Below are 21,006 nucleotides of genomic sequence, written 5' to 3' on the forward strand. Positions count from 1 at the left end.
GTGCGCTGATCGGAGGCCGTTCCACGACGTTCCGCGACGTTCCACGAAGCGGCGTGCTGGCGTGCGTGAATGGCGTGCGTGCCCGTGCGTGCGGCGGCGGGGCTCGGGCTTCTCGCACTCCCCCGCGCGGACGCAGCGAATGCACGGACGTGCCAATGGCGTGCCGATGGAGGCGAGGCGATGATGGTGCGGTTCGGTTTGCTTTAGTTCGGCCCGCACAGCTGCGCACCGTGCCTGCCAGCCTCGGCGGCCCGGCTTACTTCGGCAATTTACTAGTGTGCCGCGCGCTGCGATTTGGCCGCGGCGGGGGCTTAGACGCATTGTGTGACTCATGTTGTTGTTTGTTTCAGGATTATCGCGGCGTGACGAGGCCGGCAGTGATGTGGCAGCGGTGAGGGGCGCTCGAGCCATGGCCACGGGCTCGGCCACGGGCTCGGCCACGGGCTCGGCCACGGGCTCGGCCACGGGCTCGGCCATGGGCGCGGCCGCGGGCGGCACCCAGGGCCACGGCCCTCATGGCCTCGGCCAGGGCCTCCGCAGCGTCCAGGGCCACCGGCCGCCCCCACCGCCCCGCACGCGGCCACGCGGACCCTCGTCCAGGCCGTCGAGGCCGTCTCGGCCGTGTCGGCCGTGCAGGCCGTCCGGGCTGCAAGCTTTTCTGCTGGCACCCCTAGCAGGCCTCGGCCTGTGCCTCCTGTCTCTAGTCACCGTCTCATCAGCGGAACAAGGTGAGTGATGGTTCCGAATGCATGCCCATGCATTCTCTTGCACTCTGGCAGCAACGCGTTGCTGCTAGATGCGCGCCTGCCCCTTCCAGCTCCCCCCGGTAGCGGCTGGAGGCTGCTGGAGGCTGCTGGAGGCTGCTGGAGGCTGCTGGAGGCTGCTGGAGGCTGCTGGAGGCTGCTGGAGGCTGCTGGAGGCTGCTGGAGGCCAGCGACTTGGCCAACGGTACCTCCTATCTAAACCATGTCGGCGGTGCCGGGATGCTCGCTGGGGCTGCCGGAGCCATAGCGAGCGCTAATCTTGTCGTCGGGAGCCTCGCTGCGTCGCCGCCTTCATTGTGCATTCGCAGTGCGTTCGTAGTGTATCCGCAGTGCATTCATATAGTGCATTCGCAGTGCATTCGCAGTGCATTCGCAGTGCGTTCGTATGTGCACTCGTGTAGTGCATCCGCAGTGCATTCACAGTGCATTCACAGTGCATTCGCAGTGTACACGCAGTGCATTTGCAGTGCATTCCTCACTCGGCGCGCCGCGGACCGAAATCGGGGCCCCGATGACCGGCTGGCCTCTGGCCTCGCCAAGTTCGCGCGGCCAGCCAGGCAGCAAGCCAGCCAGGCAGGCAGGCAGGCAGGCAGCCAGCTAGCTGTGCATTGCGAAAGCCCCCAGTTTATGATGGCTCTCCGATCTGGTTACGCCGCCGTCTTTTAGTCTTTTCAGAGCGCCGCGGAGCGCTGCAACGCGGAGCAGCGGGCTGATGCCGGGCACCGCTCTCGTCGCTCTGTCCCTCTCGCACTCGTGGGGACTTCCGTATGGGTGCGAGAGAGACGGGCCGACGAAAGCAGTGCTCGGAAACAGTCTGCAGTGCAACGCGGAGCGCGGAGCGCAGGCAAGCGGCTGTAAAGTGGAACTTATCATTACACCGGCCGCCTCGTCTCGACCCGAAGGCCCCGGTCGCTCCGTCTCCGTCGCACTCGTGGGGCGTCCCGAAAGGCCTCTAGGGGAGCGAGAGAGACGGAGGGACGAAACGGATCCCTCGGAACTTGGCGGCAAGCGGCCGGTGCGCGCGCCAGCCCCGCCAGCGCCAAGTCGGTGGGCAGGGAGGCAAGGGCCTAGGCTCGCCTAGGCCACACTCACACGCGCGCGCACGCACACACCGCACACACACAGACACCACACACACACACACTCACACACACACACACGCACAGACAGCACACACACGCGCGCGCGTGAGTCCGCGGAATGAAACAAGGCTTCCGGTCCGGTCCACCCAAGGAGGAGGAAGAGTGGCCGGGACTGCGGCCCTCGGCAGATATTCCGCGGAATCAGCGGAACGCTGCCGCCTGCCGCCGCGCGGTGCGTCGTGTGTGTGTGTCTGTCTGTCTGTGTGTCTGTGTGTTTAGGCCGGGGAGTATGAGGGTGGCCTCACACCAAACGCGATCACTGATATAATGGCTTCGGGATGAGATTGGACCAGCACACACACGCACACACACACACACATACAGTGTGCATATCTGGCGTGCGAAATTAACGGAATGGGCCGATGCGTTGTTGCTGCACGTCCGCCGCGCAGCCTCAGACTGCCCCAGCCCAGACCCCATTCAATCTCCCCCGTTTCACTTTTTTCGGTATTTCCGTTCGTCTGTGTCTGTCTGTTTCTCCCGGTAGAATCGGACTCGGTGATTTTCGCTTTCGCTCCGACGAGCGTGTGTGTTCGATTTGCGCTAAATAGCTACAGGTGGCGGGGCCTCGGCCGGGGGCTCGGCCGGCCATTTTTTTCCTTCCGCGCTGATGGAAAAATCGATGTTGGCGAGATGTGGCCGTTGCGCTGCGGGCAGGCCGAGGGCACGCGGTGGGCGCCAGGGTGAGGGGTCGCGGGGGGAAGGGGGGGGGGAGGGGCCTAGGTAATGACGGGCCATTCCACCCCGGGCTGCCGAGAGCACGGCACGGCACTGCACGGCACGCCTGCACGGCCCTTGATAAGGCTTGTATTGTTATGGCTCGATGACTTCATCTAGTGCGACGCGGCCAGGACGCGGCGGCGGCGCCCCCTGCTTCGCGTGCTTCGCGTGCTGCGCGCTGGCCGCGTGCCGGCCGCGTGACCGGCGTGTCCAAAGTGTCGAAGCGCACGCCAGCCCTGCCAAAGGAGCCAAAGGCAGCCGGGCTGCCCCTGCAGACTGATTCCGAGAGCCGTTTTCGTCGCTGTGTCTCTATCGCACTTATGCCCCATGAGAGCGAGAGAGACAGGGCGACGAAAACGACTCCCGGAATCTGTCTGCAGCCCCGGCGGTCCCCGGCGGTGCGTCGGTGCACGGCGGCAGCGCGGCTGGCCGGCTGGAGTCGCTCGCCCGGACAATGGCGGCGGCGCTGGAGCCTCCAGAAGGAGTCCGGAGAGTCCGGAGAGCCCGGAGCGGCTCGCGGCTCTAGACAGGCTCAGCCGGCGGCGCGGCGTTGCCGAGGTGCAGCAGCGAAGCCCGGCGCACCCTCAGCCGCGTTGGGCCCCCGCGGCCCCCGGGGCCCCCCGCCCGCCGCACGCCCCCGAGGCCACCCGCCGCTGGGACCCTCCCCCCGCCCCGCCCTCCCCCGCCACGCCCCCCCCCCCGGGCCGTCCAGTGCAGACCGGTGCAGGTGGTCATGCAACCACGTCTGCTGCCACGCACACACACACGCAAACTCACACACACATACACACACACACACACACACATACGCACGGGCGCGTACTCGCGCACACACGCTCGCGCACGCTCGCTCGCCCTGCGTGCGGCGGCCGGTTCACACCCCGGACGATGATGAGATGATTTGGGCCGACAAAAAGGAGGGCCGCGGCACCAGCGAGACAGAGCCAAAAAAAAAAAAGGGGGAGGGGGAGAGAGGAGGGGGGAAAAAAGAGAGGGGGGGGGGAGGGGGGGAGAGAGAGAGAGAGAGGAGAGAGAGAGAGAGAGAGAGGGGGAGAGAGGAGCGCGGGATTCGTAAAAAATGGAATTTGAAATGCGTGTCGTCGCAAATGGGAAGCAGGAAATGTTTCTGCCTCGAGGATAGGCCGTGCGACTTGTGTTTGTGTGTGTGTCTGTGTGTGTGTGTCTGTGTGTGTGTGTCTGCGTGTGTGTCTGTGTGAGCGCAGCTCGCGGGCCCAGCGGCCTGGCCGGTCGGAAACGCTCTTCGGGCTTGCCTTGTACTTGAGATAGGTGGGTGGTCCCGGGGTTGCTCCTTGAAATTACCTGTGCTGACGGTGAGTGCCCCGATAAAAGATAAAAATCATTTTCTGCAGTGTTTGAGGCTGCGGGGGGGCCGCGCGGCCCCGCCGGCCCGTGTGCGCACCCGTCACATAAATCGTGAACGGGTGGTGGTGCAGTAGGTGTGTGCGTGTGTGTGCGTGCGTGTGCGTGTGTGTGCGTGCATTCGCTTAAGGTCGGCGCGGGGAAACAATTGGCCCGATGCGCGTCATTAAGAATGCGGACGGACGGCTTTACTCCTCGTTTTGAAAATGAAAAATTTCTGCAGTCACATTGGTTGTGTGTGTGTGTGTGTGTGTGTGTGTGCGTGTGCGGCGCGCCGCGGCGTCGTCTTGTCTGTTGGCGGGCGGAGGGCGGACCGGCATGGGAAGCCGTGGCAAAGCCGTCGTGGCACTGCACTGCACGGGAAGCAAATTAATTGTTTCCCACCTCGGTCGCGGCACTGCCGGACTGCCCCGGCACTGCCACGGCACTGCCACGCGGAAGTGCAGTACTGTATGGGAGCGGGCTCATTAGGCCCTGCACTGCGAGTCTCATTGCGTGTTGCACTACACTGCGCGTTGCGCGCCCGTCGTGTTGCGGAGTCGAGTCCGGAGACGCCCCCTGGACGGCTGCGCCACCGTCTCGTTGCCGGACCGATTCCGAGAGTCGTATTCGTCGTTCTGTCTCTCTCGCATTCATGGAGCGTCCCGTCTGGGTGCGAGAGAGACAGCGCCGAAAACGACTCTCGTAATCAGTCTACTACTGCGCGTTTGACATTCGGCCCGAGCATGTCGTCGTCGTCGTCGTCCGGAGAGCAGGAAAAAAATGACACGAGATGAACGGGATTTTGCACGGCTTTGGCCAGCAGCGAAATGACAGTGGAGGGGGAGGGCGCGGGGCGGCGGTCACATCCGTCGAGCCGCTTCTGCGAAATGTGGCGCAAAAAGCGGCGAGCGCTGCCAGTCCTGGAGGCCCTGGACTGGAGGCCCTGGAGGCCCTGGAGGCCCTGGAGGCCCTGGAGGCCCTGGAGGCCCTGGAGGCCCTGGAGGCCCTGGAGGCCCTGGAGGCCCTGGAGGCCCTACGCCGCCTTGTGTCCGGAGGTCTGGAACAGGCCCGGCAGCCTGGCAGTGCCACGCATGGCGGGTGCCGCGAGCAAAAGCAAGAGTCATGCAGTTTGAAGAGAAGGCCGCCACACCGGCCGTCGCCACCTGCACCGCGCCGCGCCGCGCTGCGCAGCCAGAACCAGGCCGCCGCGCTTCACTTGGCACCGGAGGGAAAATGTCAAATTTAAAAGTGTGCTCCACCGCGTGGTGTTGGTGGAGGCGACTTATGGAAACTACTCTGGGTCCAACCCGTCGTGGGTCTTGCGTGAGCTGGGCGTGTGCGTGCGTGTGTGTGTGTGTGTGTTGTGTGTGTGTGTTGTGTGTGTGTGTGTGTGTGTGTGTGCACACCTCGCGGTGCGTGAGTCACTGGCCGCTGCCACGTTGTGTGTTTAAGCCCGTGGCCACGGCGGGCACGGCGTACCCCAAATCATTCCGGTGTCACTGGACTCACGCGGCCGGCAGTGCCGTGGCGGTGCCGTGGCGGTGCCGTGGCGGTGCCCCCTCCCCAGGCGGGGCCCCGGCCGGCCGGGCGAGGCTGGGGCCGCTGGGGCCGAGGCTGCCCCACCTGGTGGGCCTGCTCGCCCTGCTCGCCCCGCTGCAGCACGCTGGGCCGGACAGGCCGGACAGGCCGGACCCGCTGACTGGAGTGGTTTCAGGCCATTAGTTTCGGCCGCCTGGAATGCCGCCGCGCTGGCCGCGCTGGAGCACGCCGCGAGCCGCGATCCTAGCCGAGGCCGTGGCGGTGGCCGTCCCCAGGACGCCGTCGACGGCGACGTCTCGGTGATGAGCGTGGTTTTTTGGCGCGTCCCGAGATCAGGTTCAAGATCGAGTTGGGGGTTCCAACTCCGCTCTCCTCGAAAATACTAGCCGTCTCGTTCAAGGCCGACCCCGGCCAAGGCCGAACCCTCCCCCTCCCCCTCCCCTTGGCTGGCGCCTCGTCGGCTCCTACGCCCAGCAACGCCCAGCGCGTGGCGGTGACAGGTGTTGGCGTCGTCTGCTGATGCCTTAATTACTGGCTTGATGAGGGTGGCGGGGCGGGGCGGGGCGGGGCCCATGTGGGGCCGGACGGGCGGGGCGGCGAAATGGGAAGCACCGGCCCGAAGGCCCTGCGGCCCGAAGGGGTTGGTTCGGGACAAATCGAGTGAGGCGGCTGGCGGCACCGACCGCTGGTTTGACGGCCATCGTGTTTGCCGGGGCCGGCAGGGCAGAGCCATCACGGCAGGGCCAAATTTCGCGTCCGCGGAGTGGCGTGGAGTGGCGCGCCTGCTCATTGGATTAGAGGCCGAGTACAGCCCGATGCAGCACGGCCCGGCCCGGCACGGCCAGCCAAATGGAAGTTCTGCTTGTCCTTGTCGTTCCTGTCTTTATTTTTCCCCGCCAAAAGAGGCGCGCGTCCCCATCGTGGGGCCGTTTTTACGGCGGCTCCAAATTGTTGTTGCTGGAGTATTGCAGTTGTTGTTGTCGCCGCGGACGGGGACCTCCCCGCGGCGCCGAGCCGGTCCACCGCCGACTGGCCCAAAGGCCCCAATGGGCCGAAGGAGTGCAGAGTGGTCCAAAATGGGGTCCCGCTGACGCGCGCGGTCTGGTCGCGCTGCATTCGTACGTGTGTTTACTGCGTCTGTGTGTGTGTCTGTCGCTGTGTGAGTCTGGGTACTGTACTTGGCCACGTATCATTAACTCACACACACGTGCCCACTAGAGTCGTGCAAAGTTTGTCGTGCGGTGCGCGCGGCGCGGGGCCCGCCGGCCCGGGCGGCCAGGAGCGCGTGGAGCGCGTCTTGCTCGAGGGGGACGACGGGACGGCCCTCGCCTCGCTCTCCGTCTCTCTCCCTTCCTCTGTCTCTCTCCAGGGCCTGCCTGCGCTGGAGAGGCTGGGGCTCTAGTGCTAATGTCCTACGCGGCCAACTGCTGCTGTTGGCGCCGGAGAGTGCATGCGATTACTCGTGTGTGTGTGCGTGTGTGTGTGCGTGTGTGCGTGTGCGTGTGTGTGTGTGCGAGTGCGTGTGGGTGGGGCGTCCGCGCCGGCCACCCCTTTCCTTTCCCCTCTTGTGCGATGCACCCCGTGGAGGGCACTAGACCGGCGGCTGGAGGGCGCGGGCACGGGAGAGTGCTCGGCCAATCTAGGGGCCCGCCGAGTTCCCCCCCCCCTCTCTCGCACCCCTACGGGAGGCCCCCGCGACTGCGACGATGACGCTTCGGATGCGGCCCGCTGGGTGCCAGTGAGCTTGTCGCCACCGTCCTCGCGCCGCACAGTGAGCTCAAAAACTGGAACTATTCGCGTAGCACTTGCTCGCGCGCTCTCTCTCTCTGTCTATCTCAAACTCCATCTCCCTCTCGCCCCCACGTCGTTGTGCCCTGCGCCCTCGGGGCGTGGGGGCTCCTCTGGGACCCGTGGCACCCGCACGCTCCGGTTCGCTCTGGTTGCTGGTGGCGGTTGGCGAGGGCGTCGAGGCCCTCCGAAGTCGCGGGGAGGCCGGAGGTCACAATGCAGTCCCCGACGGAGTCCCCGACGCATTCCACCGCGCCGCCGTGCCGCCGTGCCGCGCTGCTGGGGGTGGCGGCGCGTGGTCGCGCACTTTGTGAAAGGGAATCATTAGCGGGGGCGGCGCCGGCCGGGGTCGCTTATCTCGGGGCTGATAAGCGAGTGCCGTCCGCGCGGTCCCTTTTGGCACGCCCCGGCTGCCTGCCTGCCTGCCTGCCTGCCTGCCTGCCTGCCTGGGTGGCTGCCTGCCTGACTGGCTGCCTGCCTGGCTGCCTGGCTGCCTGCCTGCCTGCCTGCCTGCCTGCCTGCCTGCCTGCCTGGCTGCCTGACTGCCTGACTGGCTGGCTGCCTGCCTGGCTGCCTGCCTGGCTGACTGACTGCCTGACTGGCTGGTACCCGCCAGCTGATTTTCACTTCTTTACAACAGCAGCCCCTTGCCGTCCCCGTCGCGTCGGAGGCCGTGGTGAATAGATGACAAATTGGCGCATTGGCGCGTCCTGTTTCGCTGGAGATTTTATTATCTTGGCTGCGCTGGGCGTCGTCGAGGGCGGCGTTAGTCGGGGCCGTGGCGCGGGCTGCGCGCGGGCTATGACTAGACTGCCTGGCCGTCATCTGGAGGTGACTGGGGACGCGACTATCGCTGCCGGCATCGGGCAGGGCTAGGCAGGGCTAGGCAGGGCACTGTGGGAGGAACGGCCGTGCAAGTCACGGACGCGTCACGGACACGCCAGGGACACGGACGCGCTGCAAGGGTTATCCGATGCGAGGGTTCGCCCCGCGGGCCCCGCAGGGTCAGGCCAGGCCTAACTGTCTCCATTAGGGCGGGACCTGCAGGCTGAGCAGCGGACCGTCGTCCTGCCTCTGTCGAGGGGCGCCCCAGGGGTGGGAGAGAGACGGCGAGAGTGGCTCGCCGACCTGGCCGTCGTTCTCCCTGCCACTCTGCCCGATCGGCGGTTGGAAAGCAGCGGCACGCTCGTGCATGCGTGTGCCGCGCCTTGCGTGCGCTGCGCTCCCGCGTGTTGTGTGCGTGGCCGACGGCTGGCCGAGCGCAGGGCCCCGGGCCCCGGGCCGCGCCGACGGCGGCGTCGCCGGCCTGATGCACTTGATGGTGTCGCGACGCGATCGAGGCCGGACCCTGGCCGTGGCGGTCGTGGCGGCCTGGTGGCCCGCTGGCCGCGCGGCCGGGCTAGGCGGCGGAGGTAGCCGGATGGAGGCTGTAAAGACGCTTTACTGCGGCCAGCCTTAGAGACGGCCGGTGCGGCTCACGCAAGGCCCGGCCTCGGCCCGGCCAGCGCACCAAACCCTTCCCGTCCGTTCCCTGGCGGCGTGGCGGCATCAAATTTTAATGATCCACTAATCAAAAAATCCAGGGGTGAGGCGCGGCCGGCGCGGCGGTGCGTGTCCGTCAGGACTGCTGGAACGATGGAAGCGAGTGCTGGAGTCCGCTGGAGTCTCCAGCCCGGGGCCCAAGGGCTGGAAAGGGGCTCGAGGTCACCGAGCCGGGCCGCGGCACGTCCGGAGCACGGGCCAGTGCATGGCTGGAGCATGGCTGGAGCATGGCTGGAGCATGGGCCAGGCCAGACGGGGCGCCTCGGGCACTGCTGGAAATCGTCCGGAAGAGTAGGCCAGAATCCGCTGCTGCAGCTGGTGCACGCATGCGTGTGTGCGTGTGTCTGTGTCTGTCCGTGGCCATGTGTGCGCGTGTGTGTGTGCCCGTCCGTGTATGTGTGCGTGCGTGTCCGCGCATTTGCCCGGTCCGGTGCAGCCGTGTGAACGCGAGAGAAGCGGTCGGATTATCGCCTCCAGCTTTGGGCGGCGGGCCTGACTGGCTGGCGGGGACCGCGCTTGTCTCTCTCTCTCTCTCTCTCTCTCTCTCTCTCTCTCTCTCTCTCTCTCTCTCTCTCTCTCTCTCTCCCTCTCCCCCTCTCTCCCTCCCTCTCCCTGGGCAGTGCGTGTCGCTCCTCTTCGCCCAGCGAAGTCAGCTCGCGGCCGCCATGCCGTTCTCCCATTCGGCCCTTCTCCCGTTCGGCGTGCCAAAAGCCTGGAGCGGCCGACGGCGTGGCGCGCTGGCAGGCCCTGGCTGTCGACGGCGTCCTCGTCCACGCGGGGCGCGGTGAGCGGACGGGCTGTTGGACGCCCACGCCGGCCGCGGCCGCGCTCCGCTCCGCCGTGACGGAGGGGACGCCGCCGTCTATTCACTCGTCCTGCCTTTTGTACGCCAACAAAAAATTAAGATGGGACACCAAAAAAAGTGGACGTGGAGTGTTATTTTGTGGCAATGAGCTCTGGCGTCGCTCGGCTCCGCTCCGGCGAGACGAGACGAGCCGAGCCGAGTCGAGCCGAGTCGAGCCGAGCCGGGCAGAACCGGGCGGGGCCGAGCCGGGGCCGGCCGCACCGGAACTCTGAGTTAATCCGCCGGAACGCGAGGAGGCGGCTTTGGCCGAGGCTTGGGGCCCTTCCATTCCGTTCGGCCGGTGGGGCTGCGCTGGGCTGCGCGCTGCGGTGATGCCATCGAGAAACTGCACTGTCGGAAAAGAGCCGTTTTTTATGAAATTGATTTTTGTTTAAAATAATCCGGGGGGCACGCGCGCGCCCACGCGGCAGGGGAAAAAAAATATATATATTCTGCACCGCGGAGGAAATGAAAATGTTGGATGCGTATCGAGTGAGGCGTGGTGAGGAGCCAGCCGCAAAAGGGGATTGAAAATGAGAGTGGAACCTGCGCGCCGCTCCGCGCTGCCGCGCCTTGCTGCCAAAGGCCGGAAGGCCGAGCCGAACGCGAGGACGCCATCTCTGGGGATTACAATGAAAAATCCTGGCAGGACTGGGGCTGCGCGGGCTGCGCGGGCTGCGCTGCGGGAGCTGGAACGCTGGAACCTCCCCTAATCAGGGGGTTGTGTTTTCGCGCGGAGTTCGGGGGGATGATCCCCGGGCGGGGCGGGGCGGGGCGCACCGCACCCTCCCCCATTGTTGGCGGCGCGACGGACAATGACGTCGATGGCGGCCTTGATTGGCTGCTCGATGGTGTTGGCCGTCGTGCGCGCTGACCCGCGCCGCGTCGCAGCCGCCTTGCAGTGCAGCAGCCAGATGACGTGTGCACCGCGCACCGCGCCCTGACTGACGCCAGCGTGCCAACGTCACTCTCGGTGGCCTGGCCAGCTTGGGGGGGGGGGGGGGGGGGGTGGCCCGGAGCCGAGACGTGCTCTCCTCACCCTGCCCCCCCCCCCCTCTCTCTCTCTCTCTCCCCTCTCTCTCTCTCCTCTCTCTCTCTCTCCTCCCTCCCTCCCTCCCCCCTTTCGCGACCGCGCACGTGGCCACCCCTAATCCGGATTTACGTCGCGGAGTCGAACGCGGCGCGGTCCAGCGGCCGGCCCGCTGACTGCTTCCGAACACTGCCGTTGCTCTTCTGTCTCTGCCGCACTGGTTCATCGGGCGGCGGGCAGTGGCGGAGCGAGAGGGTCAGAGGCCTCTGTTTGGAACCAGTCCGGCGGCGTGCTGGAACCGCGCGGCGACCGGCACGGCTGCAGACGAGGCCGTGTGGAACGCTGTTGCTCCAGCAGCGCACATGCCGACGACAACGACGACTGTCTCGCTTTTTTCGTGGTGGAGGAGGCGAAGCAGGGCCTGCTGGCCTGGAGGAGCGGGCGCGCCCCTTGTGTCCCTGGAGGGCGGCGGCACACTGCATTGATCGAAGGAGCGAGCACGCCGTGGCGGCGGCACTGTTTCGGTGAATATGTTTGGCTGCGCGCTGCGCGACGCTGGCTGGGGGAAGGAAGGCCTCTCCGCATCATGTCGCTCCGTATATCTAACACACTGACGCACTGCGCGCACGCACTCACTTACAATCACAGACACTCGGAGTACTTATCCTGCTCCCCCGGGCGGGCGCGGCGGTTCGACCGCGGTCTATTGATTGAATCTGTCAGTCATCTGGAAGCGTCGCGTAGAGGGAGGGAGAGAGAGAGAGAGAGGGACGGAGCGACGGTTTGGTTTGGCCGCGAGCGCGTCCGTTGCGTTACTCGGCGGCCGTCAAGCCATTGTGGTCGCGGTGGCGGCCCTGCTGGCGCGCTGGCACTACCGCCATCTGGGGCCCGCGCGCCGCGCTGCCACGCACACTGCCACGCCGCCGCCGCGGACACGTCGCCGTCGTTTGGCGGACACAAATCCTGGACGCAGTGACAGAAAGGGAGAGCGAAAGGGGAGAGGGAAGGGGTGGGGGTAAGCGGATGAACCGCGGCTTTGAGGGGGCGGGGGCGGCGGGGGCGGCGGGGGCGAGGCGAAGGGTTAGCGGAAGGGAATCACATTAAGAGCTCCCCTGAGGCGTGTAGCGAGCGAGGTGCGGCGAAGGCCAGGGGAGTCTCGCGTAGTCTTGCGGCCTGGGAATGAGCCTACAGGGCCTGCAGGGCCTCCAGGACCGCATCCAGGACCCGGCGGGCCGCCTGCATATGCACACGAGCCGACAGGTGTGGTGCATTGTTTTGCCCCGCGGGGCACTGCGTCTCCATACAGGGCTCCACACACGCCACGCGGCGCGCGGCCCGGATGCGTCTATTGTCTCAGCTAGTTTCGCGTGCTGTCGGTGCGCGGCGTGGCGTGGCGCCCCTGTGCGCGAATCGCGCCTTTTTCAATTTTTTCTCGTCCCTCTGCCACCCTCCCTTTTTCCGAGCCTCCCGAGACGTGTCTCCGGAGGCGCCGCGACGTGGCGGACGTGGCGCCGACTCTAATCACCAAGTGAAATGGGTGGCCTGATCAAAGATATTCAAATTCGGCGAGATACTAGTCGTCAGGGTGCAGGCCGTGTCGCACCGCGTCGCGACGGGGTCTTTGGCGGCCTTTGATGTCGCCGAAAGCCGAAATTGACTTGGTAGACACGTTTTCCTTTTTGTTTGCCTCGGCCGGCCTGGGCCTCCTCCACCGCGGGGACGTCTTGGGCCCCAAGGAAGACGTTCGGGCGTTCGATATTGCCAGTTCGGTCGCCCCCTTCCTGCGGTGTGCGAGGTGAGGTGTGCGCGGTGCAGGCCCCCCATTGTCTGTCTGATAGACCACTTTGCACTGGGCGGGGCGGGGCGGGCGGTGTGCCGAGGCGGGCCATTTTTCCCAGCCCTCTTTGGTTGGGTGCAGGCATGATTATCGCCGTTTTAGCATCATAAGGACCCCGAAATTGCACGGGGGCGTGGCTGGCGGGGCGGGGCGGGGCGGGGCGGGGCGCCTAGCCCTGCGCTATGCTGCGCCGCGCGCTGCGGTGCGCCCCCTTTCCCCCTCTGGCCCACAAATTATAATTGCTCACGCAAAACGTCTGCGGCGGCCGTACTACCACCGCGCCGGCAGCGCCGAGGCAGTGCCCTTGCGGTGCTGGGCCCCGTATACCGCCAGCCCCGCCCGGGGCCTCGGGGCCTTGGGGTCGCTGGCCTGCCGCGCAAAGGGTGGACTTTAGGGCCCGAGGGCTGCAGGGCTGCAGGCAGGGCTGCGGCGCTGCCCTTGCACGCCCAGTGTGCTGCCGGGCTTGTTCGTAATGAGGAAGGCAGCGGGGCGAGCACGGCCAGCACGGCGGGCACGGCGGGCGCCAACAACTAGCTGTCCACATGGCTGGCGCGGCGCTTGGCGTACACAGTGGCGTGCTCCGCACCGTGGCGTGGGGCGTGCGCGTGGACCGTGAAGGGGTGGCCACGGGGGCCGCGGGGGCCACGTCGGCGGGGTGCGGGGTCAGCGGGCAAGGGGCGGCGTGGCACCGGGGGTCGTTCCGGCCGTTCCGGGGCCGCGAACTCCAGCCGGCCACGCGAGCCACGCACCGCGCCAACTCGCGCAACTTTTTCCAGCGTGCGTGTTTTTTAGTGTTTTGCGCCCCTCTGCCGCCCCGCTGTAGCCCGGGCTGTAGCCGAGTGCGCGGGGTTTTTGCCGGGGCGCGGGGCGCAGCACAGCGCACTGGGCGTACTTTCCAGCAGCAGATGTGCCGGGAAAGTCCCTTGCCACGCCCCCTCTCCCTCGGCCGCTCCACGCCCGCTCCACGCCCGCTCCACGCCCGCTCCACGCCCCCGCCCGGGGGCGAGGTGACGGGGAGGCTCGACGGCCCCTGCAGGCCCTGCCATTCCCTCTCTCTCGCACTCTCAGGGCGCCCCGTAGGGGTGCGGGTGAGACAGAGAGCTGAGTCTGCTGCCTGCCATGCACGCACGGCGCCGCACAGCGCGCAGCAGAACGGAGAGGCAGGAGCTCTTCATGAATTGACAAAAGATGAGATTTGCGTTGGAAGTGCGCGCCGTGGCGTGGCGTGTTGACGCCGCGGGCGAGGAAGGGGAGGGGGCGAAACGCTCACTTGGGCACGGCGGCACGATTGGGCGGGGGGTCGTTAGAAGACGGTCTGCACTGTTAAAAGAAACTGTAGGAAAACAGCACATTTACCAACGAGTGATTTGCTTTTAAGCAGCACGTGTCATCGGAACTTAAAACAGCACAAATGCTGTTAGGAAACAGCAAGTTTCATCATTGGAGAAAACAACAAATATAGTCGATTTCCAATGCTGGAAAACAGAACATCTTGTTTGTAAAATTAATGATATATGCTGTTTTGGAACGGTATCCTGTCATTTAAAAAAACCATTCAATTGAAGATTTGCCGGAGCATTTTGCAGCTCACGGCTCAAATCAAACTCCAACTATGTCAAAATAAATTCTGTTGTTTCTGAACAGCATTTGTGTTGTAAAGTTTTTTAGCAACACTTCCAATTTTTAAACAGCGGTGAACTGTCCAAGAACTGCACGAACTGTTACAAAACAAATGTCTTGTTTGAGCCGTCAGGAAACTCCTATTTCCTTTTTGTGAATAACGGAGAGACCGCGTTGAAGAACAGTGCTGTTTGTAAACAGAAAAGAGCGTTTCTGAATGATTGCTAGTATTGGATAAGACTATTAGGACCCTCGACATTTTTTTTGTAAATGTATAACAACTTCTTTGTTTGAAAACAGAAAAGTGTTGTTTATGAACAGGTTGGTGCCATTTGGAAATGGTAATTCTGTTACACAACAACTTATTGTCAGAGATCAGATACAGAGAGCCATCATCCCTTTTTACAACACTGCTGTTGGATAACGACTCAGTGTCCAACAATATGCCGTTCTTCTACAACAAGTGTTGCTAAAAAACTTAACAGGATATATGCTGTTAATTAACAGCATCTTTTCTATCAGTGTGGGCGGGGCGGGGCGAGGCGCACCAGGTAGGAATTAAAAGGGGGTGTGTGACGGCGTGGGCGCGGGGCTGGCGGGGGCGGCGGGGGCGGCGGGGGCCTCTCACTCTGGTAGGGCCCTCGTCGCTAGTGCTCTTCTCCGAGTAGTGGCGGCGCTAGTTTGCACATTTGTGGTCCCGCGGGCCCGGCGGGCGCGGCGGCGCGGCGGGGGTGGCGCAGCGGGCCGAGGGTCCGAAACCGAATGTAAATATGATGAGGGGAGGGAGAAAGAGAGAGGAAGAAGAACTCAACAACTACCCCGACTTTTCCTTCACCCTCACCCTGCTCCTCTCGGCCGCGCGGTCCCGAGAGGAGAAATTAACACTATTTCGCGCTGGGTTTTTATTTCATTCTGTTTTTTCGTGTCGCGCGGCTTGCCTCGCGTTTTTCCTCGACGAAGAATTTAGCTGGGCGTTATTTTTTTGCGCTTGTTGCCGCAGCGGCTCTAGCGACTGCGGCGGCGATGCTGGGCGGGGCGGAGCGCGGCGTGGCGAGGCGCGGCGTGGCGGCGAGGCGCTTGGGGACTGTAGTCGGTCTGTTACCCGTCGCATTTGTGAAACGCGATTGAAGCTGAATGGGGCGAGGGGGTAGACCGCCCCGGGGCCGCGCCCTGCCTCGCCGCGCCGTGCCTTGCAGTGCCGTGCCGCTCCGTGGATGCGCAGACGCGGCGCAAAGTAAACGAAGTTGCAGGGAGAAGGGGCGGCCGGGGGCGGCCGGGGGCGGCCGGGGGCGGCGCATAAAGGGGATGAGCAAGAAAGGCTGATCCGTGCGTCAAGTGCGGGGGAGGAGGGGAGGGGGAGGGGGAGGACGGCTTGAATTCCAAGCAGCGGCAGCGGCGACATGAAAAGGACGATCCGAGGGAAGGGGTGAGGGAGGCACGCCGTTTTCGGGACCGCTTCGCCGTTTTCGGCATCGTTGGCTCAAGATGAAGGCCCAGGCCCAGGGCCGAGCCGCCTTGAGACAAAACGTCTAGCGGCTGTAATTCAAAGTCCGGCAGCCCAGCCGGGCCAAGCAGGAGCAGGCGGCGCCGGCCGGGCTGGCGGACCGGCCGGTCGGCGTCGGTATTGGTCATGTGAGTCAAATGTCGCGTCAGGCTGGACGGACGCCTCGCGGTGCCGGCCTGTGAAGCTGGGAGGGACAATCACCCTTCGGCTGGCCCTTCGGCTGGCCCTTCGGCTGGCCAGCGGGTGGAAACTACTTTTCCGAAATGGGCGTGCAGACGTTTTGTTATCCGTTAACATCGGCCGAACCAAGCGAGCTAGGTAAAATCTGCTTACATTTTCGGAATCAGCACAAAATTTGACAGGGAATAGGGTACTTTCTAGATGGCGAAACCAAAATTATCATGGTTATTTTGAAGCCTAAAAACGAAAATGTTTCAAAAAGACCAAAAATCCCATGTCTCGTCGAGTAACATTTTCGACTTGAAAACGTTAATGTGAACGAACGGGGTGTCGTATCACAAATCTGAGACCAGATTTGAAATCCTCAAAAAAATTGCCAATGTATAGGCTATATAGATGGAGTAGGTAGCCACTCCTTCTTTCGGCAACGATCCCCGAAAATGGTCGGTACTTGAGCCACGCAAATGTTTGTTGTAAACACGTAATCGACTGAAATTCACCGACAGTTATCAGGATGAAATCTGAAAATTCAAAAGAACGCATATAGCCTATACCATGGTAAAAGACTGGAGGATTCTAAATCTGTTTTCGGATTTGTGATACGACGCTCCGTTCGCCCACATTAACGTTTCCAAATCAGTCATTTTGAGCAAACCGCGACAGTGCGAGACATAGGATCAGGGCCATATTTCGCAACACATTTGTTTTTAGGCTTCAAAATAACTATGATCATTTTGCTTTCGCCATCTAGAAAGTACCCTATTCCCTGCCAAATTTTGTGCTGATTCCGAAAATGTAAGCAGATTTTACCTAGCTCGCTTGGTTCGGCCGATGTTAACGGATAACAAAACGTCTGCACGCCCATTTCGGAAAAGTAGTTTCCACCCGCTGGGCTGGCCCTTCGGCTGGCCCTTCGGCTGGCCCTCGGCGCTTCCAGTGCCGCGTCGTCGCCGTCCTCGCGCCATTAGCCGCCCTCGCGCTTGAAGGGACACGGAAGGCCGGGAGGACGACCCTCAAAGGAGGAGGTAGCGGCTCGGAAAAAGGATTGGACAAATTGGCGATGCGGCTGTGCGGCTGTGCGGCTGTGCCTCGACGACGTCATCCCACCGCGTCAAAGGCGCGCCTAAGGGCGCCGTCCAGCCCCACGGTGCCGCACGGCTCCGCTCGGCCGCATGGGTGGACGGGCAGCGTAACGACGTGCATGTCGAGGAAGCACACGAAGTGGCGGTCATTTTGAAACGCGAATGGATTTCATTTTTGCCGTGTGCTGCTGGCTGTGGCTGGCTGTTGGGTGACACTTGGCGCGCGGCGCTGGCGGCCGTGTCGTCCTCGTGGTGCGCGGCGTGCAGGGCGTGCATGGACGCATGCATGAGCAATGGCCGGGGTGGCGGAGCGTGGCCGAGTGGCGCGGTGAGGCTGCGCGCGCTAACAAGAGCGAGTCCGCGACCCTCGCGGCCGTCCTGTGACTCACCACCGCGCCGCACCGCGCCGCCACGCACTGACAGCTGCTTCGTAAATTAAAGAAAAATAATTTGCATACTCTCGGGCCCCGATCCGGCTTGGACCGTCGACGGCTGCCCGGGCGGGGAGACGGACCCCCGCTGCGAGGCTGCGGTGAGCCGAGTCGAGCCCAGCCGAGCTGGAGCCGAGTCGTTCTGCCTGCTGAAACCAAACCGCAGTCTTCGCGTCTCGCGGCGAGGCCGGCGTAGCTCGGCGGGGCATGAATCGGACCGGACGGCGGGACGGCCAAATTGGCCGTGAGTGTCGAGACTCTAATGCGGGCCTCGGTGCTCAGGTGAGGGACGCGGCGGCCACGGCCTCCACCGCCCCCACGACCTCCACCGCCTCCACGGCCTCCGCCGCCCCCACGACCTCCACCGCCTCCACGGCCTCCGCCGCCCCCACGGTCTCCACGACCTCCACCGCCCCCACGGCCTCCACCGCCCCCACGACCTCCACCGCCTCCACGGCCTCCACCGCCCCCACGACCTCCACCGCCTCCACGGCCTCCACCGCCCCCACGACCTCCACCGCCTCCACGGCCTCCGCCGCCCCCACGGTCTCCACGACCTCCACCGCCCCCACGACCTCCACGGCTTCCTGGGGAGATACCCGTGGATGTGTACCCAGGCAGTAACATTAGCCGAAACGATAACGGTGAATGGGAGATTACGGGCAGGGGCGGGGGAAGTGCAAGGGAGAGAGAGAGTGTGTTGCGGTGATGAAACGCGGAGGAAATGAAGGGAGGGGAATTAAGAAAGAAAATGGTCGAGAGGAGCCGCGGGGGCGTAATGCGCGCCGGTGTTACGGTGGCGTGGCGGGGCGGCGCGGCGCGGCCATTCCAGCAGCGACCCCCAGCCTAGTTCGGCCCCTTTTCTTCTAGAGTCTGCAGTTACGTTGCCCGCGCCTTTGCGGAAACTCACTTATGGCAGTAAAGTTGCCTGCTGCGTGCTCTCCCGCGTGTAGCCTACCCTTGTCGTACAGTGTAGTACTCTGTGTGTGTCTGTGTGGATGTGTGTGTGTGTCTGTGGAGCTGCGTTGGGTTCCGGGAGGTGGGCTTCACAACAGAACCGCCGTGCTGCGTATTCCCGGTGAAAAGCAATAAAGCAAACGGTCAAAGCCCTGTCGGTGGTGGCGGGGCTGGCGGGGCTCGGCGACGACGCGTCGATGGCAGCGGGTGGCGCCGCGCCCCGCCAGTCCCGGCCAGTCCCGACCGGGCCGGGCCGCGGTTTTTGATTTACCGCTCTCGCGGTCTTATCAGGACGTGCGAATAAATTGGCAGCCTCACTGGAATACGTGCGTCGACGCGCCTGGCGGCTTCGCCCCGCCGGCTTTGGAGGCTTCGGCGGCTTTGCTTTAGCGACGCGACGGCCCCTCCGGTCGGCGCGCGCGGCCCGCGGACTCGACCAAGACTCGACCGCGGACCGCGGCCAGTGCTGACGGACCTGCGCGGACGCTCCTAGATTTATGACCCTCTGTGTGAGAGTGAGTGTGTGTAAGTGTGTGTGTGTGTGATGCATGGACGACGACGCTGAAGCTGCCGTTGTGGTGTCCCACTGCGGGCCGGCTGGTCAAGTCTATGACCCACCTATGACCCGGGCATGACCCTGGCGGTGTGGTGGCCCCCAGTGGTGGCTGCGGCATAGCGCGGCGTCTCACCTGGTTCCGTCGCTCTGTCTCTCTCGCGCCGCTAAGAGACGCCCCATGAGTTCGAGAGAGACAGAGAACGATCCGTCCGAATCCGGCGGCTGTACCTTTACAGTGTACGGACCGCCACGGACTCCAGGTGACTCCAGTCCTCCAGTCGCAACCGCTGCAAGGCGTCGCCTGCAGGACTGGCCGGGGCTGCAGACTTCTCCAGGCTTGCTCCAGGCTTGCTCCAGGCTTGCTCCAGGCTTGTGGAGGCCAACCACTTAGGGCTCCAGTTGCGTCGCGTCGGACGGACAGAATGCAGGGGGGCTCCCTGCCTCGCCCGACCGAGAAGCGAAAAGAGAGAAGCAATTTGTTGTTATTTCCGATAAAACGGCGGCCGCTGTCTTTACTGGTGGTGCCGTTCGGCAGCTGGTCCTGGGCCCTTGGCCCTCGCCGCCCTCGCCCTTGCAGTGCAGGTGCGAGGAGCGCCAGGCAAGCCAAAGGGCCCCGCCAGCCCACACGGCCCGTTCAGGGCGTCGATACGTTTCCCCGGTGTGACAGTCTCATCACATCAGGAAGGTGCACGCTTTTTCCTCCTTCCTTCGCGGCTCTTTCGACCCACGCCTCCGGCTTGTTCCTCCGGGCCCTTCGGTTGGGCAGCCCTTTGGACAGCCCTTTGGACAGCCCTTTGGACAGCCCTTCGGACAGCAGCGCTCTGGACAACCCTTTGGGCCCTTGGCCGCCTCGCCGGCTGGACGGGCCGGCGCGGAAAAAGCCATTGTGTGGAGGGATCTATCCATCCATCTGTCGGCCGCTCTTTTCTCCGCAGAGACTAATGGTGGCTCCAGTGACCGGGCCGGCAGAGGGCCCGGCCGACCGAAGGTCCGGAGGACCGGAGAAGTGTGTGTGCGCTGGAAAGGAAAGGCACCCGCTCCGCGCTTTGCTGCCTCCGCCCAAGGGCGTCGCGGCGGCCCGGCGCCCCTGCAGCTCCTAGAGGTCCTGGAGCTCCTAGAGGTCCTGCAGCTCCTGGAGGTCCTGCAGCTCCTGGAGGTCCTGCAGCTCCTGGAGGTCCTGCAGCTCCTGCAGCTCCTGGAGGTCCTGCAGCTCCTGGAGGCCCTGCAGCTCCTGGAGGTCCTGCATCTCCAGGAGGTCCTGCAGCTCCTGGAGGTTCTGCAGCTCCTGCAGCTCCCGCACCAGCCCGAGAAGGACGAGAAGAAGAGCGGGGCCCGTATGGAAACGACGGCGACGTGGCCCGACTGATGGCCGTCGGGTACCACCGCCAGCGCCGGGCCGTGCAGGCTCAAATTAACGTGTTAACTCGCGTTCCCTTCGCGGGGCCGGGGGAGGGGGCGGGGCCGGCCGGCCGAAACGGAGGCCGAAACGGCTGTCCGTCCTCGTCGCTCCCACGGCCCGCCGCGCGGCCAAGGCCCGGCCCGCGCGTCGGCCAGAGCGAGACGGGATGTACCGCCGCGATCATAATTGCCACCTGTGACGCCTCGCCTCGCTCACTCCGAATTTCTGTTTACTTTCGTCATTAAATTGGCGCACTAATTATTTGGATTGTTGTCGCAATTACCATCTCGTCTGGGCGGGGCGCTGGTAATGAACTAGAGGCGTGCGTGTGTGTGTGTGTGTGTGTGTGTGTGTGTGTGTGTGTGTGTGTGTGAGCGCGCGCATATGTGAGAGTGTGTGCGTGGGCGGGGTACCGCTCCAAGGGGCCGGCCGTGGCCGCAAGCACACCAAGCACACCCAGGGCCGCGCCGGCCGCGGTGCACACAATGTAAATAAGGTGTGGCCAGGATGGGGGCCAGGATGGGGGCGGAGCGAAAATGCAGCAGCGGATACAGGAGGACCGCAGGAGCGGGGTGGAAATTATAGCCTGATTTGAGGCGCCCGTCTGAGGAAGCTCGGAAACGGTGTGGAAAAAGACTCGCGTGTCCAATTACGGCGCGCTGCGTGCCGTCCTGGAGGTCCTGGAGTGCATGGCCCGCCATGGTCCGCC

At 64.2% G+C, this 21,006-nt stretch overlaps 1 protein-coding gene across 1 annotated transcript in view; it reads left to right on the plus strand.

The window, feature by feature from the left end:
* The first annotated feature begins 475 nt into the window (after positions 1-475).
* The window catches only part of LOC117643978 (ephrin type-A receptor 4-A), a 139,980-nt gene continuing 119,449 nt past the window's right edge, over positions 476-21,006 (plus strand). The window contains exons 1-2 of the mRNA XM_034383164.1: positions 476-479; positions 585-728. Coding sequence (XP_034239055.1) covers positions 476-479; positions 585-728 — 148 coding nt within the window. The remainder of the gene's footprint in view (positions 480-584; positions 729-21,006) is intronic.

This window comes from Thrips palmi, unplaced genomic scaffold (genome assembly GCF_012932325.1).
Source record: "Thrips palmi isolate BJ-2018 unplaced genomic scaffold, TpBJ-2018v1 HiC_scaffold_17, whole genome shotgun sequence".
Classification (NCBI taxonomy): domain Eukaryota; kingdom Metazoa; phylum Arthropoda; class Insecta; order Thysanoptera; family Thripidae; genus Thrips; species Thrips palmi.